This window comes from Salmo salar, chromosome ssa05, assembly GCF_905237065.1.
Source record: "Salmo salar chromosome ssa05, Ssal_v3.1, whole genome shotgun sequence".
Classification (NCBI taxonomy): Eukaryota; Metazoa; Chordata; class Actinopteri; order Salmoniformes; family Salmonidae; genus Salmo; species Salmo salar.
In genome coordinates this window covers 91691336-91717387 of record NC_059446.1, presented here as the reverse complement: position 1 = coordinate 91717387, position 26052 = coordinate 91691336, and the positions used below count along the sequence as shown (strand labels likewise).

The window sequence follows — 26052 nt, the reverse complement described above, 5'->3', positions numbered from 1 at the left end:
ATTTAATACAGAAGGAAACAGACCTTTAAACATTTAATACAGAGACAGAAGGAAACAGACCTTAAAACATTTAATACAGAAGGAAACAGACCTTAAAACATTTAATACAGAAGGAAACAGACATTAAAACATTTAATACAGAAGGAAACAGACCTTAAAACATTTAATACAGAAGGAAACAGACATTAAAACATTTAATACAGAAGGAAACAGACCTTAAAACATTTAATACAGAAGGAAACAGACATTAAAACATTTAATACAGAAGGAAACAGACCTTAAAACATTTAATACAGAAGGAAACAGACCTTAAAACATTTAATACAGAAGGAAACAGACCTTAAAACATTTAATACAGAGACAGAAGGAAACAGAGATTAAAACATTTAATAGAGAAGGAAACAGAGATTTAAACATTTAATACAGAAGGAAACAGACCTTAAAACATTTAATACAGAAGGAAACAGACCTTAAAACATTTAATACAGAAGGAAACAGACCTTTAAACATTTAATACAGAGACAGAAGGAAACAGACCTTTAAACATTTAATACAGAGACAGAAGGAAACAGACCTTTAAACATTTAATACAGAGACAGAAGGAAACAGACCTTTAAACATTTAATACAGAGACAGAAGGAAACAGACCTTTAAACATTTAATACAGAAGGAAACAGACCTTTAAACATTTAATACAGAAGGAAACAGAGATTTAAAACATTTAATACAGAGACAGAAGGAAACAGAGATTTAAACATTTGATACAGAGACAGAAGGAAACAGACATTAATGTATCTTTGCTATCCTCTCCCTACTCCCACACACTGAACACACAATGTATTTTCTGAGTAAAGGGCACTAGGGCCAAGTAACACGTACTCTATGACAGTAAAGGAAGTATTTCCAGCTGGAAAAAAATACAGATATAGCTACTTGAACAACATTTAACAAAGCAGTTAACCGTCAATTCCATCAGTTTTGCTGAGGTATTGTTGGGCTACATTTGCTAGCACTAACTTGCATTTGTAGGTGTTTTTAAAAAGCAAAACATTACAATATAATTTTAGAATCATCAACAAATTGGAGGCCAAATGGAATGTGGAATGTATCAAGGGATGTGTTGTTTCTCCTCCGTTTGATTCCACAACAGTAGAGTCGTAGTACAGCTCAGCTCCACCGTACGCAGTCACACCCCCCATCACACAGCCCCGCAGGGGGAATCCAACCCCAGGCCTCTCTCTCTCTCTCTCTGTCTCTCTCTCTCTGTCTCTGTCTCTGTCTCTCTCTCTCTCTCTCTCCGCTCCCATGGGGACACTTTGAGCTCTGCCTCGGGCTTACAGTCAGAACAAGGCATCTGCAAGAGGCATCCACTTTAGAAAAACACTTCTGTTGGACTCAGGAGACATGCCAAAAACATTTCTGTTGGACTCAGGAGACATGCCAAAAACATTTCTGTTGGACTCAGGAGACATGCCAAAAACATTTCTGTTGGACTCAGGAGACATGACAAAAACATTTCTGTTGGACTCAGGAGACATGCCAAAAACACTTCTGTTGGACTCAATAGACATGACAAAAACACTTCTGTTGGACTCAATAGACATGCCAAAAACACTTCTGTTGCACTCAATAGACATGACAAAAACACTTCTGTTGGACTCAATAGACATGAGTAGGTTGCCCTTTTGGATCCATCAGTCAGGAAAACAGATGTATTTCTGCACTCATGATGTTGGCATTAGTGGTAATGTGTTTTCTCTGTATAGCAGAGCAGACTACAGCGGCTGAAGGCTTCCGCAAAAAGGTTCACCCATAATGACAACCCTATTAAGGAGAGGTCCGGAGGGAAATTGCTTATCATTGAAAATCATTAGTACTGGCTGTGACTGTTGTTGACCTTATTTAGCTGCGCTTTACGTATCATAAACTTCTCCTCAGGTTCTCTGGATACTCTGGCTGGGTTGAATCCCCCCACCTAAATCTCTGTAGCTAGTACAGCACTTAGCTAGCTAGGACCCTGGAAGACCCAGGCCACTCATAGAACAGCAACGTGCTTCTTCTTCATTCTTCTTCCTGTATTTTGTGTATTTTCTTTCTTTATATGTCTGTATGTGTTGGGGTGATTTGTTCCCCAGAAAGCTTTGTAAGCTTTCGTGGCACTTAACTAGCCACGAACCCTCGATGATCTAAAACCCCAGACTACACTGGTTCACAACAGTAAACTGCTTTATTTTTGTTGTTCCCTTCAGGCACAGAAGATTGATGGTCAAACGGTCAAAGATTTAACAGTTGTTATTCTCTCCTTGCTGATTGGCTGGTCATTATCAAGAGAAATAGAGTGCTAAGTTTAGCTACCAAGTTTTAGGAAAACGTACCGAATGGTACCCTGCTCCCTATAAAGTGTACTACGTTTGACCATGGCCCATAATGGACTATGTAGAGGATAGGGTGGCATTTAGGATGCAGGATAACTCCCACTCACCCCTGGTTGTTTAGGATGCAGGATAACTCCCACTCACCCCTGGTTGTTTAGGATGCAGGATAACTCCCACTCACCCCTGGTTGTTTAGGATGCAGGATAACTCACCCCTGGTTGTTTGGGATGCAGGATAACTCCCACTCACCCCTGGTTGTTTAGGATGCAGGATAACTCACCCCTGGTTGTTTAGGATGCAGGATAACTCCCACTCACCCCTGGTTGTTTAGGATGCAGGATAACTCCCACTCACCCCTGGTTGTTTGGGATGCAGGATAACTCCCACTCACCCCTGGTTGTTTAGGATGCAGGATGACTCACCCCTGGTTGTTTAGGATGCAGGATAACTCACCCCTGGTTGTTTAGGATGCAGGATAACTCCCACTCACCCCTGGTTGTTTAGGATGCAGGATAACTCCCACTCACCCCTGGTTGTTTAGGATGCAGGATAACTCCCACTCACCCCTGGTTGTTTAGGATGCAGGATAACTCCCACTCACCCCTGGTTGTTTAGGATGCAGGATAACTCACCCCTGGTTGTTTAGGATGCAGGATGACTCACCCCTGGTTGTTTAGGATGCAGGATAACTCACCCCTGGTTGTTTAGGATGCAGGATAACTCCCACTCACCCCTGGTTGTTTAGGATGCAGGATAACTCCCACTCACCCCTGGTTGTTTGGGATGCAGGATAACTCCCACTCACCCCTGGTTGTTTAGGATGCAGGATAACTCCCACTCACCCCTGGTTGTTTGGGATGCAGGATAACTCCCACTCACCCCTGGTTGTTTAGGATGCAGGATAACTCCCACTCACCCCTGGTTGTTTAGGATGCAGGATAACTCCCACTCACCCTGGTTGTTTAGGATGCAGGACAACTCACCCCTGGTTGTTTAGGATGCAGGATAACTCACCCCTGGTTGTTTAGGATGCAGGATAACTCACCCCTGGTTGTTTGGGATGCAGGATAACTCCCACTCACCCCTGGTTGTTTGGGATGCAGGATAACTCCCACTCACCCCTGGTTGTTTAGGATGCAGGATAACTCCCACTCACCCCTGGTTGTTGCTCATCGCTACAGGGCCACAGACATGGACCACTCTCACAATATCAAAGGGCTTCATGTGGCAAATTTTGTCTACTTCACGCTTAGAAGATTTACAGTCAAACAATTTTTACAATGACTCTCTCTCTGCTGTGGGACCAGGCTGTCCAGACTAATGACTCTCTCTCTGCTGTGGGACCAGGCTGTCCAGACTAATGACTCTCTCTCTGCTGTGGGACCAGGCTGTCCAGACTAATGACTCTCTCTCTGCTGTGGGACCAGGCTGTCCAGACTAATGACTCTCTCTCTGCTGTGGGACCAGGCTGTCTAGACTAATGACTCTCTCTCTCTCTGCTGTGGGACCAGGCTGTCCAGACTAATGACTCTCTCTCTGCTGTGGGACCAGGCTGTCCAGACTAATGACTCTCTCTCTCTCTCTGCTGTGGGACCAGGCTGTCCAGACTAATGACTCTCTCTCTCTCTCTGCTGTGGGACCAGGCTGTCCAGACTAATGACTCTCTCTCTGCTGTGGGACCAGGCTGTCCAGACTAATGACTCTCTCTCTGCTGTGGGACCAGGCTGTCCAGACTAATGACTCTCTCTCTGCTGTGGGACCAGGCTGTCCAGACTAATGACTCTCTCTCTGCTGTGGGACCAGGCTGTCTAGACTAATGACTCTCTCTCTGCTGTGGGACCAGGCTGTCCAGACTAATGACTCTCTCTCTCTTGCTGTGGGACCAGGCTGTCCAGACTAATGACTCTCTCTCTGCTGTGGGACCAGGCTGTCCAGACTAATGACTCTCTCTCTGCTGTGGGACCAGGCTGTCCAGACTAATGACTCTCTCTCTGCTGTGGGACCAGGCTGTCCAGACTAATGACTCTCTCTCTGCTGTGGGACCAGGCTGTCCAGACTAATGACTCTCTCTCTGCTGTGGGACCAGGCTGTCCAGACTAATGACTCTCTCTCTCTCTGCTGTGGGACCAGGCTGTCCAGACTAATGACTCTCTCTCTGCTGTGGGACCAGGCTGTCCAGACTAATGACTCTCTCTCTGCTGTGGGACCAGGCTGTCCAGACTAATGACTCTCTCTCTCTCTGCTGTGGGACCAGGCTGTCCAGACTAATGACTCTCTCTCTGCTGTGGGACCAGGCTGTCCAGACTAATGACTCTCTCTCTGCTGTGGGACCAGGCTGTCCAGACTAATGACTCTCTCTCTGCTGTGGGACCAGGCTGTCCAGACTAATGACTCTCTCTCTGCTGTGGGACCAGGCTGTCCAGACTAATGACTCTCTCTCTCTCTGCTGTGGGACCAGGCTGTCCAGACTAATGACTCTCTCTCTGCTGTGGGACCAGGCTGTCCAGACTAATGACTCTCTCTCTGCTGTGGGACCAGGCTGTCCAGACTAATGACTCTCTCTCTGCTGTGGGACCAGGCTGTCCAGACTAATGACTCTCTCTCTGCTGTGGGACCAGGCTGTCCAGACTAATGACTCTCTCTCTGCTGTGGGACCAGGCTGTCCAGACTAATGACTCTCTCTCTGCTGTGGGACCAGGCTGTCCAGACTAATGACTCTCTCTCTGCTGTGGGACCAGGCTGTCTAGACTAATGACTCTCTCTCTGCTGTGGGACCAGGCTGTCCAGACTAATGACTCTCTCTCTGCTGTGGGACCAGGCTGTCCAGACTAATGACTCTCTCTCTCTCTGCTGTGGGACCAGGCTGTCCAGACTAATGACTCTCTCTCTCGCTGTGGGACCAGGCTGTCCAGACTAATGACTCTCTCTCTGCTGTGGGACCAGGCTGTCTAGACTAATGACTCTCTCTCTGCTGTGGGACCAGGCTGTCCAGACTAATGACTCTCTCTCTGCTGTGGGACCAGGCTGTCCAGACTAATGACTCTCTCTCTCTCTGCTGTGGGACCAGGCTGTCCAGACTAATGACTCTCTCTCTCTCTTGCTGTGGGACCAGGCTGTCCAGACTAATGACTCTCTCTCTGCTGTGGGACCAGGCTGTCCAGACTAATGACTCTCTCTCTGCTGTGGGACCAGGCTGTCCAGACTAATGACTCTCTCTCTGCTGTGGGACCAGGCTGTCCAGACTAATGACTCTCTCTCTCTCTGCTGTGGGACCAGGCTGTCCAGACTAATGACTCTCTCTCTGCTGTGGGACCAGGCTGTCCAGACTAATGACTCTCTCTCTGCTGTGGGACCAGGCTGTCTAGACTAATGACTCTCTCTCTGCTGTGGGACCAGGCTGTCCAGACTAATGACTCTCTCTCTGCTGTGGGACCAGGCTGTCCAGACTAATGACTCTCTCTCTGCTGTGGGACCAGGCTGTCCAGACTAATGACTCTCTCTCTGCTGTGGGACCAGGCTGTCCAGACTAATGACTCTCTCTCTGCTGTGGGACCAGGCTGTCCAGACTAATGACTCTCTCTCTGCTGTGGGACCAGGCTGTCCAGACTAATGACTCTCTCTCTCTGCTGTGGGACCAGGCTGTCCAGACTAATGACTCTCTCTCTCTGCTGTGGGACCAGGCTGTCCAGACTAATGACTCTCTCTCTGCTGTGGGACCAGGCTGTCCAGACTAATGACTCTCTCTCTGCTGTGGGACCAGGCTGTCCAGACTAATGACTCTCTCTCTGCTGTGGGACCAGGCTGTCCAGACTAATGACTCTCTCTCTGCTGTGGGACCAGGCTGTCCAGACTAATGACTCTCTCTCTGCTGTGGGACCAGGCTGTCCAGACTAATGACTCTCTCTCTGCTGTGGGACCAGGCTGTCTAGGCTAATGACTCTCTCTCTCTCTCTCTGCTGTGGGACCAGGCTGCCCAGACTAATGACTCTCTCTCTCTCTGCTGTGGGACCAGGCTGTCCAGACTAATGACTCTCTCTCTCTGCTGTGGGACCAGGCTGTCCAGACTAATGACTCTCTCTCTCTCTGCTGTGGGACCAGGCTGTCCAGACTAATGACTCTCTCTCTGCTGTGGGACCAGGCTGTCCAGACTAATGACTCTCTCTCTGCTGTGGGACCAGGCTGTCCAGACTAATGACTCTCTCTCTGCTGTGGGACCAGGCTGTCCAGACTAATGACTCTCTCTCTGCTGTGGGACCAGGCTGTCCAGACTAATGACTCTCTCTCTGCTGTGGGACCAGGCTGTCCAGACTAATGACTCTCTCTCTGCTGTGGGACCAGGCTGTCCAGACTAATGACTCTCTGTCTGCTGTGGGACCAGGCTGTCCAGACTAATGACTCTCTCTCTGCTGTGGGACCAGGCTGTCCAGACTAATGACTCTCTCTCTGCTGTGGGACCAGGCTGTCTAGACTAATGACTCTCTCTCTGCTGTGGGACCAGGCTGTCCAGACTAATGACTCTCTCTCTGCTGTGGGACCAGGCTGTCCAGACTAATGACTCTCTCTCTGCTGTGGGACCAGGCTGTCCAGACTAATGACTCTCTCTCTGCTGTGGGACCAGGCTGTCCAGACTAATGACTCTCTCTCTGCTGTGGGACCAGGCTGTCCAGACTAATGACTCTCTCTCTCTCTCTGCTGTGGGACCAGGCTGTCCAGACTAATGACTCTCTCTCTGCTGTGGGACCAGGCTGTCCAGACTAATGACTCTCTCTCTGCTGTGGGACCAGGCTGTCCAGACTAATGACTCTCTCTCTCTCTCTGCTGTGGGACCAGGCTGTCCAGACTAATGACTCTCTCTCTGCTGTGGGACCAGGCTGTCCAGACTAATGACTCTCTCTCTGCTGTGGGACCAGGCTGTCTAGACTAATGACTCTCTCTCTGCTGTGGGACCAGGCTGTCCAGACTAATTAACTACAAAGCTTTGGGGAAACTAACTCACCGCTGATTGGTTATCGTCTCTCCCTACAGGGACGGCCCTGACCAAGGCTCTCCTCAGATTGGTCAGTTCAGTGGGAACACGCCCCAGAAAGCGGTCTATACCACAGCCAATCATGTCCTCATCAAGTTCCACAGTGATTTCAGCACTAGCGGGTTCTTTGTACTTAGTTACCATGGTGAGTATTGCCCTTTTAAAGTTTCTACTTAGTTACCATGGTGAGTAGTGCCCTTTTAAAGTTTCTACTTAGTTACCATGGTGAGTAGTGCCCTTTTAAAGTTTCTACTTAGTTACCATGGTGAGTGTTCCCTGTTAAAGAGAGTGCTTCAGCTGTAATGACTATGATTCAAATGGACCAGTATATTAAATAGAACCCTAGACTGGACGTTGGTAAAATAATGAACTTACAGTCTTTATGAATGTACAGTCTTTATGAATTTACAATCTTTATGAACTTACAGTCTTTATGAACTTACAATCTTTATGAACTTACAGTCTTTATGAATTTACAGTCTTTATGAACTTACAATCTTTATGAACTTACAGTCTTTATGAATTTACAGTCTTTATGAACTTACAGTCTTTATGAACTTACAGTCTTTATGAATTTGCAGTCTTTATGAACTTACAATCTTTATGAACTTACAGTCTTTATGAACTTACAGTCTTTATGAATTTGCAGTCTTTATGAACTTACAATCTTTATGAACATAGTCTTTATGAATTTACAGTCTTTATGAACTTACAATCTTTATGAATTTACAATCTTTATGAATTTACAATCTTTATGAACTTACAGTCTTTATGAATTTACAGTCTTTATGAATTTACAATCTTTATGAATTTACAGTCTTTATGAACTTACAGTCTTTATGAATTTACAGTCTTTATGAATTTACAGTCTTTATGAACTTACAATCTTTATGAATTTACAGTCTTTATGAATTTACAATCTTTATGAACTTACAGTCTTTATGAACTTACAATCTTTATGAACTTACAGTCTTTATGAATTTACAGTCTTTATGAACTTACAGTCTTTATGAACTTACAGTCTTTATGAATTTACAGTCTTTATGAACTTACAATCTTTATGAACTTACCAGTCTTTATGAACTTACAGTCTTTATGAATTTGCAGTCTTTATGAACTTACAATCTTTATGAACATAGTCTTTATGAATTTGCAGTCTTTATGAAATTACAGTCTTTATGAACTTACAGCCTTCATGAACAACCCAGAGGGATCTCAATTGGTCTTTCCTTGATTCCTCTCCTCGCCTCCTTCTCAACCATAATGGAAGGTCCATCCTCTCAGATCTTCTTCTCTGTGTTTTGAGAAGGCGGTAAGGAGGAGAGTGGTTGAAAGGAATAGAGGGAAGCTGAATTAAGCCAAAGAATATCTTGGGCTGCCGAGTGACGCAGCTGTCTAAGGCGCTGCATCTCAGCAGTCCCTGGTTCGAATCCAGGCCGCATCACATCTGGCCGTGATTAGGAGTCCCATAGGGCTGTGCACAATTGGCCTAGTGTCGTCCGGGTTTGGCCGTCATTGTAAATAAGACTTTGTTTTTAACTGACTTGCCTAGTTCATTAAATACTGTAGGAAACACACGAGTCCAGATGAGGCTGATGTATTGATTTCTGTTGTCACCACCTTTATTTATCTGGTTGTATTTCAGTCCATTCTGCTTTCTAGCACCTTGTTGTTCTTATTGTCAGGATTTATACTGATAAAAACCAGGATATCAACAGTCATCTATTCAAATGTTCATTCAAAATGTTCATTTGTTCGTCTTACCACAGTTTGAATTGTCATGCCGTTTTTAATGATCGTGGTGGAGGTTCATAAGCATGATAGCTGGACGTTCTATAGATTTACAGGCTTAGAGGTTTGATCAGCTGACAGGATGCAGGAGGTCTGATTACAGTTTGATGAGTTGACAGGATGCAGGAGGTGTGATTACAGTTTGATGAGTTGACAGGATGCAGGAGGTGTGATTACAGTTTGATGAACTGACAGGATGCAGGAGGTGTGATTACAGTTTGATGAACTGACAGGATGCAGGAGGTCTGATTACAGTTTGATGAGTTGACAGGATGCAGGAGGTGTGATTACAGTTTGATGAGCTGACAGGATGCAGGAGGTATGATTACAGTTTGATGAGCTGACAGGATGCAGAAGGTGTGATTACAGTTTGATGAACTGACAGGATGCAGGAGGTGTGATTACAGTTCGATGAACTGACAGGATGCAGGAGGTGTGATTACAGTTTGATGAACTGACAGGATGAAGGAGGTGTGATTACAGTTTGATGAACTGACAGGATGCAGGAGGTGTGATTACAGTTTGATGAGTTGACAGGATGCAGAAGGTGTGATTACAGTTTGATGAGTTGACAGGATGAAGGAGGTGTGATTACAGTTTGATGAACTGACAGGATGCAGGATGTGTGATTACAGTTTGATGAGCTGATAGGATGCAGGAGGTGTGATTACAGTTTGATGAACTGACAGGATGCAGGAGGTGTGATTACAGTTTGATGAACTGACAGGATGCAGGAGGTGTGATTACAGTTTGATGAGTTGACAGGATGCAGGAGGTGTGATTACAGTTTGATGAGCTGACAGGATGCAGGAGGTATGATTACAGTTTGATGAGCTGACAGGATGCAGAAGGTGTGATTACAGTTTGATGAACTGACAGGATGCAGGAGGTGTGATTACAGTTCGATGAACTGACAGGATGCAGGAGGTGTGATTACAGTTTGATGAACTGACAGGATGAAGGAGGTGTGATTACAGTTTGATGAACTGACAGGATGCAGGAGGTGTGATTACAGTTTGATGAGTTGACAGGATGCAGAAGGTGTGATTACAGTTTGATGAGTTGACAGGATGAAGGAGGTGTGATTACAGTTTGATGAACTGACAGGATGCAGGATGTGTGATTACAGTTTGATGAGCTGACAGGATGAAGGAGGTGTGATTACAGTTAAATGAACTGACAGGATGCAGGAGGTCTGATTACAGTTTGATGAACTGACAGGATGCAGGAGGTCTGATTACAGTTTGATGAACTGACAGGATGCAGGAGGTGTGATTACAGTTCGATGAACTGACAGGATGCAGGAGGTGTGATTACAGTTTGATGAACTGACAGGATGAAGGAGGTGTGATTACAGTTTGATGAACTGACAGGATGAAGGAGGTGTGATTACAGTTTGATGAACTGACAGGATGCAGGAGGTGTGATTACAGTTTGATGAGTTGACAGGATGCAGGAGGTGTGATTACAGTTTGATGAGTTGACAGGATGAAGGAGGTGTGATTACAGTTTGATGAACTGACAGGATGAAGGAGGTGTGATTACAGTTTGATGAACTGACAGGATGCAGGAGGTGTGATTACAGTTTGATGAGTTGACAGGATGCAGGAGGTGTGATTACAGTTTGATGAACTGACAGAATGCAGGAGGAGGTGTGATTACAGTTTGATGAGCTGACAGGATGCAGGAGGTGTGATTACAGTTTGATGAACTGACAGGATGCAGGAAGTGTGATTACAGTTTGATGAACTGACAGGATGCAGGAGGTATGATTACAGTTTGATGAGCTGACAGGATGAAGGTGGTGATGAGCTGACAGGATGCAGGAGGTGTGATTACAGTTTGATGAACTGACAGAATGCAGGAGGAGTGATTACAGTTTGATGAACTGACAGGATGAAGGAGGTGTGATTACAGTTCGATGAACTGACAGGATGAAGGAGGTGTGATTACAGCAAACAGTCGAACACTTGTGTTGATATGTAAGTTAATGTTTACCTTCTATTGTTGTTGTTTATCTCCCTTCACAGCATACCAACTGAGAGTGTGTCAGTCTCCTCCAGCTGTTGCCAACGCAGAAATCCTCACAGAACATGACGAGTTTGAAATAGGTCTGTCCCATTATTACATGTATTTGTTTGGTTGTTTGGTTGCTGGGGGTTGCTGGTTATTTCTCTGTAATCATTCATTGATTCATATCAAAGTGGCGCAGTGCAAGCTGTGTTGCTACAGCAGCTGGTTCAATACCCGTGCCGGCCCCTGACTGGGACACCCATGAGATGGTTTTTGTTTTCTCTCCCTCTAAAAACAGAAATAAATCATTCTAAATAACAGACTGGCTTTATTTACAAATTAGTAACAATGTCTCACCCCCATGTTCAAGAATGGCCTTTTTCTCGCTCATTTTACGTTATTTGAAAACAAAATATTCTCCAAAATATTTAAGGGGCATTGCACTAATAATGGCGCTGACTAGGGAAACGTTCCCGCTGTTCTGTTCTTAGTGCCAGTCTGCACGTTCAAACTAAAACAATGTAACTAATAATGGCATCTTTATGCTTTCACTAATAAAATAATGCTAAAAATACTCTTTCAAATTGCCGATGTTTATGTAGTTATGGATCCATAACGAATTACTATGGGAATAAATATCACTGAATTACAGAAATATTGGAACAAAATTGTCTAATGAAGGGAAACAAATTGTTGCTTACTGGGAAATACTCATTCAAACACACATGGTCACGTTGTACAGCATCATTATGGCTATTAGAAGGGCTGTATTCTTACAAATATATTAATATAGAATCCTCCAATCCTCTAAATGTAATTATTGGCGGAGAGTCAAGTCATTGAAAAATATATTTGTAGATATAATGTAGGCCTACCATAGGCGGAATGAGTATTGGTTAGACTAGAATTAGAGTGTGGAAATGTTATGCCCCTTAGATATTAATTTACAATCCTCCAATCCTCTTATTCTGTAGCCTACTCCCGACCGTCATGTTGTACAGCGCCATATTTTACATTCCATCCTATCGGATGTTTTTTTTTTCATTTTTCTCTGAATAGAAACACCATAATATTAATCAAATGAATTAAGTCAAATTTCTTAAAATCAATCCCATGTGCTCTGTTATCACAAAAAATGTTTTCAATTCTCTAGTAATGCCAGTATGGCAGACTATCAAATGCTTCTCAAAGTTGCCCCCTGGTGGTCAAACTAGCACTAACTTGCATTAACGTAAAAAAAAAATGGCTGACAATTAAATAACGTGCCACAGAATGCTGCAGCAGCCTGCAAGGTGTGCCGCAGTATGACACAACTTTTAAAGGAGGAACCACTGTATGTTCCAAAACATCCATCTTGTATGCAACAAGGCAATAAAGTAATACAGCAAAAAACACATCAAAGGAACACATTTTTGGGGTCTAAATGCAAATCTAACACAACACATCTCTGAGTAACTCCCTCCTTATTTTCAAGCATGGTGGTGGCTGCATCATGGTACAGTATGGGTATGCTTGACATCGGCAAATACTGGGGAGTTTTTCAGGAGAGAAAATGGAGCTAAGCACAGGCAAACCCCTAGAGGAAACTCCGGGCCATCCATCTAACTATATTTTAGTTATTTTATTTGTATTAATCTTTTTTTTGTTAAATACCAAAAAATCTTCCATTTTTAAATGACATACTATTTTGTGTAGATTGTTGACCCCCAAAAATTACAATTAAATCAATGTTAATCCCACTTTGTAACAAAATAAAATGTGAAGAAATCCAAGCTCTCTGAATACTTTTGCAAGGCCCTGTACCTTCCAAGTGATGAACTAACATCAAGATACAATGATATGGTTGTTTCAAAGGTACCCCAGCTCTTCATCAGAGTCCATGTTGATAACCCCAGCTCTTCATCAGAGTCCATGTTGATAACCCCAGCTCTTCATCAGAGTCCATGTTGATAACCCCAGCTCTTCATCAGAGTCCATGTTGATAACCCCAGCTCTTCATCAGAGTCCATGTTGATAACCCCAGCTCTTCATCAGAGTCCATGTTGATAACCCCAGCTCTTCATCAGAGTCCATGTTGATAACCCCAGCTCTTCATCAGAGTCCATGTTGATAACCCCAGCTCTTCATCAGAGTGTCCATGTTGATAATACCTTGACGGCTACAGTATTGTCTTTAGACATGGGTTCAAATAGTATTTGATTTATTTCAAATACTTTAGCTGTGCTTGGTTGAGCTGGCCTGGCATCTGATTATATCAAGTCAGGTCTGATAGTGATGTATCAAGCCAGGTCTAATAGTGTTATATCAAGACAGGTCTGATAGTGTTATATCAAGACAGGTCTGGTAGTGTTGTATCAAGCCAGGTCTGATAGTGATGTATCAAGCCAGGTCTGATAGTGATGTATCAAGCCAGGTCTGATAGTGTTGTATCAAGCCAGGTCTGATAGTGATGTATCAAGCCAGGTCTGATAGTGTTATATCAAGCCAGGTCTGATAGTGTTGTATCAAGCCAGGTCTGATAGTGATGTATCAAGCCAGGTCTGATAGTGTTGTATCAAGCCAGGTCTGGTAGTCGATGTATCAAGCCAGGTCTGATAGTGTTGTATCAAGCCAGTCTGATAGTGATGTATCAAGCCAGGTCTGATAGTGTTGTATCAAGCCAGGTCTGGTAGTGATGTATCAAGACAGGTCTGGTAGTGTTGTATCAAGCCAGGTCTGATAGTGTTGTATCAAGCCAGGTCTGATAGTGATGTATCAAGCCAGGTCTGATAGTGTTGTATCAAGCCAGGTCTGATAGTGATGTATCAAGACAGGTCTGGTAGTGTTGTATCAAGCCAGGTCTGATAGTGATGTATCAAGCCAGGTCTGGTAGTGATGTATCAAGCCAGGTCTGATAGTGTTATATCAAGCCAGGTCTGATAGTGTTGTATCAAGCCAGGTCTGATAGTGTTGTATCAAGCCAGGTCTGATAGTGTTGTATCAAGCCAGGTCTGATAGTGTTATATCAAGCCAGGTCTGATAGTGTTGTATCAAGCCAGGTCTGATAGTGTTGTATCAAGCCAGGTCTGATAGTGTTGTATCAAGCCAGGTCTGGTAGTGATGTATCAAGCCAGGTCTGATAGTGTTGTATCAAGCCAGGTCTGATAGTGTTATATCAAGCCAGGTCTGATAGTGATGTATCAAGCCAGGTCTGATAGTGTTGTATCAAGCCAGGTCTGATAGTGATGTATCAAGCCAGGTCTGATAGTGTTGTATCAAGCCAGTCTGATAGTGTTGTATCAAGCCAGGTCTGATAGTGTTATATCAAGACAGGTCTGGTAGTGTTCAGTGATGTCCATGCCTCCTATCTGAAAGTGTGTGTGTGTGTGTGTGTGTGTGTGTGTGTGTGTGTGTGTGTGTGTGTGTGTGTGTGTGTGTGTGTGTGTGTGTTGGTTCCTCCAGGGGACATCATCCGGTACCAGTGCCTGCCAGGGTTCACCCTGCTGGGCTCGGAGATCCTGACGTGCAGGCTGGGGAGAGGCTCCAGATGGACGGCCCTCCACCTCTTTGTCAAGGTTAGCATCGGCTGCATCTGTAACGGCATCCTATCCCCTATGTAGTACACTGCCTTTTGACCAGGGGTCATAGATAGACCAGGTCATTTAGTGTTGGCAGATCTAGAGAGGGAATATGATGCCATAGTGAGTACAGACACATTGTCCTGGGCTACATACATCATTTACCATCAGAAGTTATCTGTCTCCAGTCCTGAGAAAGGACCTGATATATACAGTAACCATCATTTACCATCAGAAGTTATCTGTCTCCAGTCCTGAGGAAGGAGATGATATATACAGTAACCATCATTTACCATCAGAAGTTATCTGTCTCCAGTCCTGAGGAAGGAGATGATATATACAGTAACCATCATTTACCATCAGAAGTTATCTGTCTCCAGTACTGAGAAAGGACCTGATATATACAGTAACCATCATTTACCATCAGAAGTTATCTGTCTCCAGTCCTGAGGAAGGAGATGATATATACAGTAACCATCATTTACCATCAGAAGTTATCTGTCTCCAGTCCTGAGGAAAGAGATGATATATACAGTAACCATCATTTACCATCAGAAGTTATCTGTCTCCAGTCCTGAGGAAGGAGATGATATATACAGTAACCATCATTTACCATCAGAAGTTATCTGTCTCCAGTCCTGAGGAAGGAGATGATATATACAGTAACCATCATTTACCATCAGAAGTTATCTGTCTCCAGTCCTGAGAAAGGAGATGATATATACAGTAACCATCATTTACCATCAGAAGTTATCTGTCTCCAGTCCTGAGGAAGGTGCTGATATATACAGTAACCATCATTTACCATCAGAAGTTATCTGTCTCCAGTCCTGAGGAAGGTGCTGATATATACAGTAACCATCATTTACCATCAGAAGTTATCTGTCTCCAGTCCTGAGGAAGGAGATGATATATACAGTAACCATCATTTACCATCAGAAGTTATCTGTCTCCAGTCCTGAGAAAGGTGCTGATATATACAGTAACCATCATTTACCATCAGAAGTTATCTGTCTCCACCTGAGAAAGGAGATGATATATACAGTAACCATCATTTACCATCAGAAGTTATCTGTCTCCAGTCCTGAGAAAGGAGATGATATATACAGTAACCATCATTTACCATCAGAAGTTATCTGTCTCCACTGAGAAAGGAGATGATATATACAGTAACCATCATTTACCATCAGAAGTTATCTGTCTCCAGTCCTGAGGAAGGAGATGATATATACAGTAACCATCATTTACCATCAGAAGTTATCTGTCTCCAGTCCTGAGAAAGGACCTGATATATACAGTAACCATCATTTACCATCAGAAGTTATCTGTCTCCAGTCCTGAGGAAGGAGATGATATATACAGTAACCATCATTTACCATCAGAAGTTATCTGTCTCCAGTCCTGAGGAAGGTGCTGATATATACAGTAACCATCATTTACCATCAGAAGTTATCTGTCTCCAGTCCTGAGGAAGGTGCTGATATATACAGTAACCATCATTTACCATCAGAAGTTATCTGTCTCCAGTCCTGAGGAAGGTGCTGATATATACAGTAACCATCATTTACCATCAGAAGTTATCTGTCTCCAGTCCTGAGGAAGGACCTGATATATACAGTAACCATCATTTACCATCAGAAGTTATCTGTCTCCAGTCCTGAGGAAGGTGCTGATATATACAGTAACCATCATTTACCATCAGAAGTTATCTGTCTCCAGTCCTGAGGAAGGAGATGATATATACAGTAACCATCATTTACCATCAGAAGTTATCTGTCTCCAGTCCTGAGGAAGGAGATGATATATACAGTAACCATCATTTACCATCAGAAGTTATCTGTCTCCAGTCCTGAGGAAGGAGCTGATATATACAGTAACCATCATTTACCATCAGAAGTTATCTGTCTCCAGTCCTGAGAAAGGAGATGATATATACAGTAACCATCATTTACCATCAGAAGTTATCTGTCTCCAGTCCTGAGGAAGGTGCTGATATATAAACAGCTGTCTTCCATTGGGGATTATTATTATTTTATAGTGCTACCAAGGGACAAAGCTAGTACAGTGACCCAGTACTCTGTTCCCTGAGGCCCTGTTCCCGTCTCACACTAAATGGGGTTTTTCATTGCACATTATTATTACACTGTAATTTCCAGTCACAGTCAGTCACACCCACAGTCACACCCACAGTCACAGTCACAGCAACAGTCACAGCCACAGTCACACCCACAGTCACACCCACAGTCACAGTCACAGCAACAGTTACAGCCAGTCACCCACATCACAGCAACAGTTACAGCCACAGTCACACCCACAGTCACAGTCACAACCACAGTCACAGCAACAGCCACACCCTCACACCCACAGTCACAGTCACAGCAACAGTCACAGCCACAGTCACACCCACAGTCACACCCACAGTCACAGTCACAGCAACAGTTACAGCCACAGTCACACCCACAGTCACAGTCACAGCAACAGTTACAGCCACAGTCACACCCACAGTCACAGTCACAACCACAGTCACAGCAACAGCCACAATCACAGCAACAGCAACAACCACAGTCACAGCAACAGCCACAGTCACAGTCACAGCCACAGTCACACCCACAGTCACAGCAACAGTCACAGCCACAGTCACAGCCACAGTCACAGTCACAACCACAGTCACAGCAACAGCCACAGTCACAGCCACAGTCACAACCACAGTCACAACCACAGTCACAGTCACAACCACAGTCACAGCAACAGCAACAGCCACAGTCACAACCACAGTCACAACCACAGTCACAGCAACAGCCACAGTCACACCCACAGTCACACCCACTGTAACTCCCACTGTCACAGCCACAGTCACAGCCACAGCCACAGCCACAGTCACCGTCACCGTCACAGCCACAGTCACAGCAACAGCCACAACCACAGTCACAGTCACAGCAACAGCCACAGTCACAGCAACAGCCACAGTCACAGCAACAGTCACAGCAACAGTCCCAGCCACAGTCACAGTCCCAGTCACAGCAACAGCCACAGTCACAGCCACAGTCCCAGCCACAGTCCCAGCCACAGTCCCAGCCACAGTCCCAGTCCCAGCCACAGTCCCAGCCACAGTCACAGCAACAGTCACAGCCACAGCCACAGTCACAGCAACAGCCACAGTCACACCCACAGTCACAGCCCCAGCCCCATCCACAGCCCCATCCACAGCCCATCCACAGCCCCAGCCCCATCCACAGCCCCATCCACAGCGACAGCCCCATCCACAGCCCCCTCCACAGCCCCAGTCCCAGTCACAGCCCCACAGTCACAGCCCCAAGTCACAGCCCCACAGTCACAGCCGCATCCACAGCCCCACAGTCACAGCCCTATCCACAGCCACAGCCCCATCCACAGCCCCATCCACAGCCCCAGCCCCATCCACAGCCCCATCCACAGCCCCAGCCCCATCCACAGCCCCAGCCACAGCCCCATCCACAGCCCCAGCCTCATCCACAGCCCCATCCACAGCCCCAGCCACAGCCCCAGCCCCATCCACAGCCCCATCCACAGCCCCAGCCTCATCCACAGCCCCAGCCCCATCCACAGCCACAGCCCCATCCACAGCCCCATCCACAGCCCCATCCACAGCCACAGCCCCATCCACAGCCCCATCCACAGCCCCAGCCCCATCCACAGTCCCAGCCCCATCCACAGCCCCATCCACAGCCCCATCCACAGCCCATCCACAGCCCCATCCACAGCCCATCCACAGCCCCATCCACAGCCCCATCCACAGCCCCATCGTCAGCCCCATCCACAGCCCTATCCACAGCCACAGCCCCATCCACAGCCCCATCCACAGCCCCAGCCCCATCCACAGCCCCATCCACAGCCCCAGCCCCATCCACAGCCCCAGCCACAGCCCCATCCACAGCCCCACTCATCCACAGCCCCATCCACAGCCCCAGCCCCATCCACAGCCCCAGCCCCATCCACAGCCCCAGCCTCATCCACAGCCCCATCCACAGCCCCATCCACAGCCACAGCCCCATCCACAGCCCCATCCACAGCCCCAGCCCCATCCACAGTCCCAGCCCCATCCACAGCCCCATCCACAGCCCCATCCACAGCCCCAGTCACAGTCACAGTGGACAGATTGCTTTATTTTTCTCTTTCTGCTTTCTTCCCTCCATTTTCTCTTTTACCTCTGTCCTTTCTTTCCTTTCACTTCACTCTGTCCTCTCACTTCAATCTGTCATTTCACTTCACTCTGTCCTCTTTGTCCTTTCACTCCCTCTCCCTCTCTCTCCCCTCTCTCTCCTCTCTTCCTTCTCCTCTCTTCCCTACCTCCTCTCTTCCCTACCTCCTCTCTTCCCTCTCCCTCTCTCTCTCCATTTCCTCTTTTACCTCTGTCCTCTCCTTTCTCCTCAAAATGTCCTCATCCTCCTCTCTTCCCTCTCCCTCTCTCTCCTCTCTTCCCTCTCCCTATCTTTCCTCTCTTCCTTCTCTCTCTCTCTCTCTCTCTCTCTCTCCTTTCTTTCCTCTCCTTTTATCCATCTCTTTCCACCCACAGTACAATGTCCTGCTAACGAGGTCCGCTTCGACTCTACGGGGGTGATCCTGAGTCCTGGCTACCCAGACAGTTACCACAACCTCCAGACGTGTTCCTGGCTCATCAACGTAGAGAAGGGCTACAACATCACCCTCCACTTCCAGCTCTTCCAGACAGAGAAGGAGTTTGACATCCTGGAGATATTTGACGGTGGGACATTTATCAACATTGCTTAGTATCGCAGTTAATCCTCTCTCTTCACATCTCTCATCTCCGGATAACTTGTAAAAATGACCATAGATTTTATCTGTCATGTAAAAAGCTTTGGATAACGAATCCCTCAGCCATTAATTGTACGTTTTTAAACTCAGACCTTACTCCAAGCACCCTTCCAAGCACCCTTCCAAGCACCCTTCCATACACCCTTCCGAGCACCCTTGTACTAATCCTAAATGCCAGATTACTTTACCTAAGTAAACTATCACTTTCAACCAGGGGGCGGAACTTTCACTGTGGATGGAGGTGGGGGGGGTGGGGGGGCATGCCCCCCCCCATTCAGATATTTGTCCCTCCAAGTTTTATCATTGAAACAAAACAAGGCAACAGTTTGCTTTAGGACCATGCGGATGCTTCTGATAGGTTGTTTGGAGTGTTTATCCAACAAAAAATGTAATAACAAATAATGATAATAATAAAACAGTTATGTCCCCCCCACTTCTAAAACCAAAGTTGCACCTCTGCTTACAACAAATGTTCCCTCTAATTGTTTGGAGCACTGAGCAAATTTTAGGTCTTGTGAGTGGAAACTTGAAAGTTGTGAGAATGTTTCACATGGACAATTTCACATGGAAATAGCTTTTGATTTCTATAATATAGCCTACAGTAGCCTACATGTGGTTTTCAGTGCAGGCCTACACTGCATGAGACTTTTAAAACGTTTTTACATTATGAAGGACATTAATGAATGATTTTATGTAATGGTCTGTAAGACCATGGGCCAAATAGGTGAATGTAAATTGCATTGTATTGTATGATGCAAGTAACCACTTTAAAAAAATAAAAGTTATTATTATTACCATACAGGGAATTAGACAATGTAGGCTACACCTCTGACTATTGGTTTATTTGCACATTCAAGCCTGTCTCAAAATACAAATCTGTCCCTTTAATTTTTACTTGACTGGCTTTTCAAAGACAGCTTGTAATGTAGCCTAGACGTTTTGCGCTCTTGTAGGAAGCAGTAACTCCCCATTGTTAACCTATACTTCTCTATAACTGGGCTGACATCTCGCTAAATAACAAAGAATATCAACATACGGGCCACACGCGGCTCTGCGCTCTGATCTGAAAAGCGCAGACACTCGCGAGTGATTGAAAGACCTCTCGCCAATCAATATACTTCTACTCCGTTGCTGTCTGGCTCTGCCTACAACAAAATCACAGACTCAATCTTGCAAAAGTTAGATTTGGTTTGTTGCATTGAAAATGGGCTGATATAATGCTGTTTCAATCAAAGAAAAAAACGTTGATCTACAGTATATAGTAGAAACTAATTGGGCGAACTCAGTGAAGTTGGATCTCTGTGCAGCCTGCCTTTGCTTCTGCTCATCAGTCCTGCAGGAGGTGCACCGCCGGGCAAGCGCGAAGTTTAAAGGGAACATTACTTACAAAGATTGTAAAATTGAGTCAACCCTACTTTTATTGAGGTCTAAGTCATAGCAATCTGGCTATTTGCTAGTGTAATTGATTACTTAAAGATGAATAAACCCAGCCACTGCAAGGTCGAACGAATCCAACGAATCATGCTTTGAATTCCAAAAGAGGAGTTAGCCAAGGCCCCACCAGCCAACAAGTGTGGTTATACTGTATGTTATACACTACATGTTATACACTACATGTTATACACTACATGTTATACAGTATATGTTATACACTACATGTTATACACTACATGTTATACACTACATGATATACACTACATGTTATACACTACATGATATACACTACATGTTATACAGTATATGTTATATAGTACATGATATACACTACATGATATACAGTATATGTTATATAGTACATGATATACACTACATGTTATACACTACATGTTATACAGTATATGTTATATAGTACATGATATACACTACATGTTATACAGTACATGTTATATAGTACATGATATACACTACATGTTATACACTACATGTTATACAGTATATGTTATATAGTACATGATATACACTACATGTTATACACTACATGTTATACAGATATGTTATATAGTACATGATATACACTACATGTTATACAGATATGTTATATAGTACATGATATACACTACATGTTATACACTACATGTTATACAGTATATGTTATATAGTACATGATATACACTACATGTTATACAGTATATGTTATATAGTACATGATATACACTACATGTTATACAGTATATGTTATATAGTACATGATATACACTACATGTTATACAGTATATGTTATATAGTACATGATATACACTACATGTTATACAGTATATGTTATATAGTACATGATATACACTACATGTTATACAGTACATGTTATATAGTACATGATATACACTACATGTTATACACTACATGATATACACTACATGTTATACACTACATGATATACACTACATGTTATACAGTATATGTTATATAGTACATGATATACACTACATGTTATACAGTATATGTTATATAGTACATGATATACACTACATGTTATACACTACATGATATACACTACATGTTATACACTACATGATATACACTACATGTTATACACTACATGATATACACTACATGATATACACTACATGATATACAGTATATGTTATATAGTACATGATATACACTACATGTTATACACTACATGATATACACTACATGTTATACACTACATGATATACAGTATATGTTATATACTACATGATATACACTACATGATATACACTACATGTTATACAGTATATGTTATATAGTACATGATATACACTACATGTTATACACTACATGATATACACTACATGTTATACACTACATGATATACACTACATGTTATACAGTATATGTTATATAGTACATGATATACACTACATGTTATACAGTATATGTTATATAGTACATGACATACACTACATGTTATACAGTATATGTTATATAGTACATGATATACACTACATGTTATACAGTATATGTTATATAGTACATGATATACACTACATGATATACACTACATGTTATACACTACATGATATACACTACATGTTATACACTACATGATATACACTACATGTTATACAGTATATGTTATACACTACATGATATAGAGTACATGTTATACACTACATGTTATACACTACATGTTATACACTACATGTTATACACTACATGATATACACTACATGTTATACAGTATATGTTATATAGAACATGTTATACACTACATGATATACACTACATGATATACACTACATGATATACACTACATGATATACACTACATGTTATACACTACATGTTATACAGTACATGTTTTTACAGTACATGTTATACAGTACATGTTTTTACAGTATATGTTATATAGTATATGTTATATTGTACATGTTTTTACAGTATATATTATACAGTACATGTTTTTACAGTATATGTTATATAGTACATGTTATACAGTGCATGTTATACAGTATATGTTATACAGTACATGTTATGCAGTATATGTTATACAGTACATGTTATGCAGTATATGTTATATAACACTCTTGGAGGGAATGTTCCACCTATTAACTATCCAACCTCTAATGATGTCACACCGTGTGTTTTCTGTGTTTGTGGAGCCAGAAAATTCACCTGAAACACCATTATTTTATACACTCAATTCTCTTCCCTCTGCCTTTGTCTCTGTCTCTCTGTGTCTTGGTCCTAACATGTCTCTGTCCTAACAGGTCCTAACATCTCTCTGTCCTAACAGGTCCTAACATCTCTCTGTGTCTCTGTCCTAACAGGTCCTAACATCTCTCTGTCCTAACAGGTCCTAACGTCTCTCTGTGTCTCTGTCCTAACAGGTCCTAACGTCTCTCTGTGTCTCTGTCCTAACAGGTCCTAACATCTCTCTGTGTCTCTGTCCTAACAGGTCCTAACGTCTCTCTGTGTCTCTGTCCTAACAGGTCCTAACATCTCTCTGTGTCTCTGTCCTAACAGGTCCTAACATCTCTCTGTGTCTCTGTCCTAACAGGTCCTAACGTCTCTCTGTGTCTCTGTCCTAACAGGTCCTAACGTCTCTCTGTGTCTCTGTCCTAACAGGTCCTAACATCTCTCTGTGTCTCTGTCCTAACAGGTCCTAACATCTCTCTGTCCTAACAGGTCCTAACATCTCTCTGTGTCTCTGTCCTAACAGGTCCTAACATCTCTCTGTGTCTCTGTCCTAACAGGTCCTAACATCTCTCTGTCTCTCTGTCCTAACATCTCTCTGTTTCTCCGTCCTAACAGGTCCTAACGTCTCTCTGTGTCTCTGTCCTAACAGGTCCTAACATCTCTCTGTCCTAACAGGTCCTAACATCTCTCTGTGTCTCTGTCCTAACAGGTCCTAACATCTCTCTGTCCTAACAGGTCCTAACATCTCTCTGTGTCTCTGTCCTAACAGGTCCTAACATCTCTATGTGTCTCTGTCCTAACAGGTCCTAACATCTCTCTGTGTCTCTGTCCTAACAGGTCCTAACATCTCTCTGTGTCTCTGTCCTAACAGGTCCTAACGTCTCTCTGTCTTAACAGGCCCTAACAGGTCCTAACATCTCTCTGTCTTAACAGGTCCTAACGTCTCTCTGTGTCTCTGTCCTAACAGGTCCTAACATCTCTCTGTCCTAACAGGTCCTAACGTCTCTCTGTGTCTCTGTCCTAACAGGTCCTAACATCTCTCTGTCCTAACAGGTCCTAACATCTCTCTGTGTCTCTGTCCTAACAGGTCCTAACGTCTCTCTGTGTCTCTGTCCTAACAGGTCCTAACATCTCTCTGTCCTAACAGGTCCTAACATCTCTCTGTGTCTCTGTCCTAACAGGTCCTAACATCTCTCTGTCCTAACAGGTCCTAACATCTCTCTGTGTCTCTGTCCTAACAGGTCCTAACATCTCTATGTGTCTCTGTCCTAACAGGTCCTAACATCTCTCTGTGTCTCTGTCCTAACAGGTCCTAACATCTCTCTGTGTCTCTGTCCTAACAGGTCCTAACGTCTCTCTGTCTTAACAGGCCCTAACAGGTCCTAACATCTCTCTGTCTTAACAGGTCCTAACGTCTCTCTGTGTCTCTGTCCTAACAGGTCCTAACATCTCTCTGTCCTAACAGGTCCTAACGTCTCTCTGTGTCTCTGTCCTAACAGGTCCTAACATCTCTCTGTCCTAACAGGTCCTAACATCTCTCTGTCCTAACAGGTCCTAACATCTCTCTGTTTCTCCGTCCTAACAGGTCCTAACGTCTCTCTGTGTCTCTGTCCTAACAGGTCCTAACATCTCTCTGTCCTAACAGGTCCTAACATCTCTCTGTGTCTCTGTCCTAACAGGTCCTAACATCTCTCTGTCCTAACAGGTCCTAACATCTCTCTGTGTCTCTGTCCTAACAGGTCCTAACATCTCTATGTGTCTCTGTCCTAACAGGTCCTAACATCTCTCTGTGTCTCTGTCCTAACAGGTCCTAACATCTCTCTGTGTCTCTGTCCTAACAGGTCCTAACGTCTCTCTGTCTTAACAGGCCCTAACAGGTCCTAACATCTCTCTGTCTTAACAGGTCCTAACGTCTCTCTGTGTCTCTGTCCTAACAGGTCCTAACATCTCTCTGTCCTAACAGGTCCTAACGTCTCTCTGTGTCTCTGTCCTAACAGGTCCTAACATCTCTCTGTCCTAACAGGTCCTAACATCTCTCTGTGTCTCTGTCCTAACAGGTCCTAACGTCTCTCTGTGTCTCTGTCCTAACAGGTCCTAACATCTCTCTGTCCTAACAGGTCCTAACATCTCTCTGTGTCTCTGTCCTAACAGGTCCTAACATCTACAGCCAGAGCCTGGCGTCCCTCAGCGGTGACATCACCACGCCCTTTAACCTCACGACCTCTGGTCATCAGTTGCTTCTGCGCTGGTCGTCTGACCACGGCACCAACAGGAAGGGCTTCCACGTCAGATATGTGGGTGAGTATCAAAGTATGTATCCTGTTAATAATGACTTTCCTTCAACCAGCATGTCTTCATTCACCCCTCTCTACTACACAACCAATAGGAGTCATTAACATCATGCTACAGGGCCCCACCAGAAATAGACTGGCCATTGGGCAGTTCTGGCAAATGCCAGATGTGCTGGTCCATCTTTAGCCCAGTGGGCCGGTCTAAATCGGGGGTTTTGGTCTAATAATGGGGTCAGGGAGGTCAAAATAGGCCGATGTGTTAGAAATGCATGGGCCGATTTCTGATCCCAGGCCATCCCTGATCCCAGTCCATCCCTGATCCCAGTCCATCCCTGATCCCAGTCCATCCCTGATCCCAGTCCATCCCTGATCCCAGTCCATCCCTGATCCCAGTCCATCCCTGATCCCAGTCCATCCCTGATCCCAGTCCATCCCTGATCCCAGTCCGTCCCTGATCCCAGTCCGTCCCTGATCCCAGTATATCCCTGATCCCAGTATACCCCTGATCACAGTCCATCCCTGATCCCAGTATATCCCTGATCCCAGTCCATCCCTGATCCCAGTCCA

At 44.3% G+C, this 26052-nt stretch overlaps 1 protein-coding gene across 1 annotated transcript in view; it reads left to right on the top strand.

Annotated features, from left to right (window-relative positions):
* LOC106606155 (CUB and sushi domain-containing protein 3) overlaps positions 1–26052 on the top strand; it is a 492730-nt gene that overhangs the window by 332002 nt on the left and 134676 nt on the right. The window contains 6 exon segments of the mRNA XM_045717778.1: positions 7401–7546; positions 11223–11303; positions 14647–14712; positions 14715–14759; positions 19315–19503; positions 25346–25492. Coding sequence (XP_045573734.1) covers positions 7401–7546; positions 11223–11303; positions 14647–14712; positions 14715–14759; positions 19315–19503; positions 25346–25492 — 674 coding nt within the window.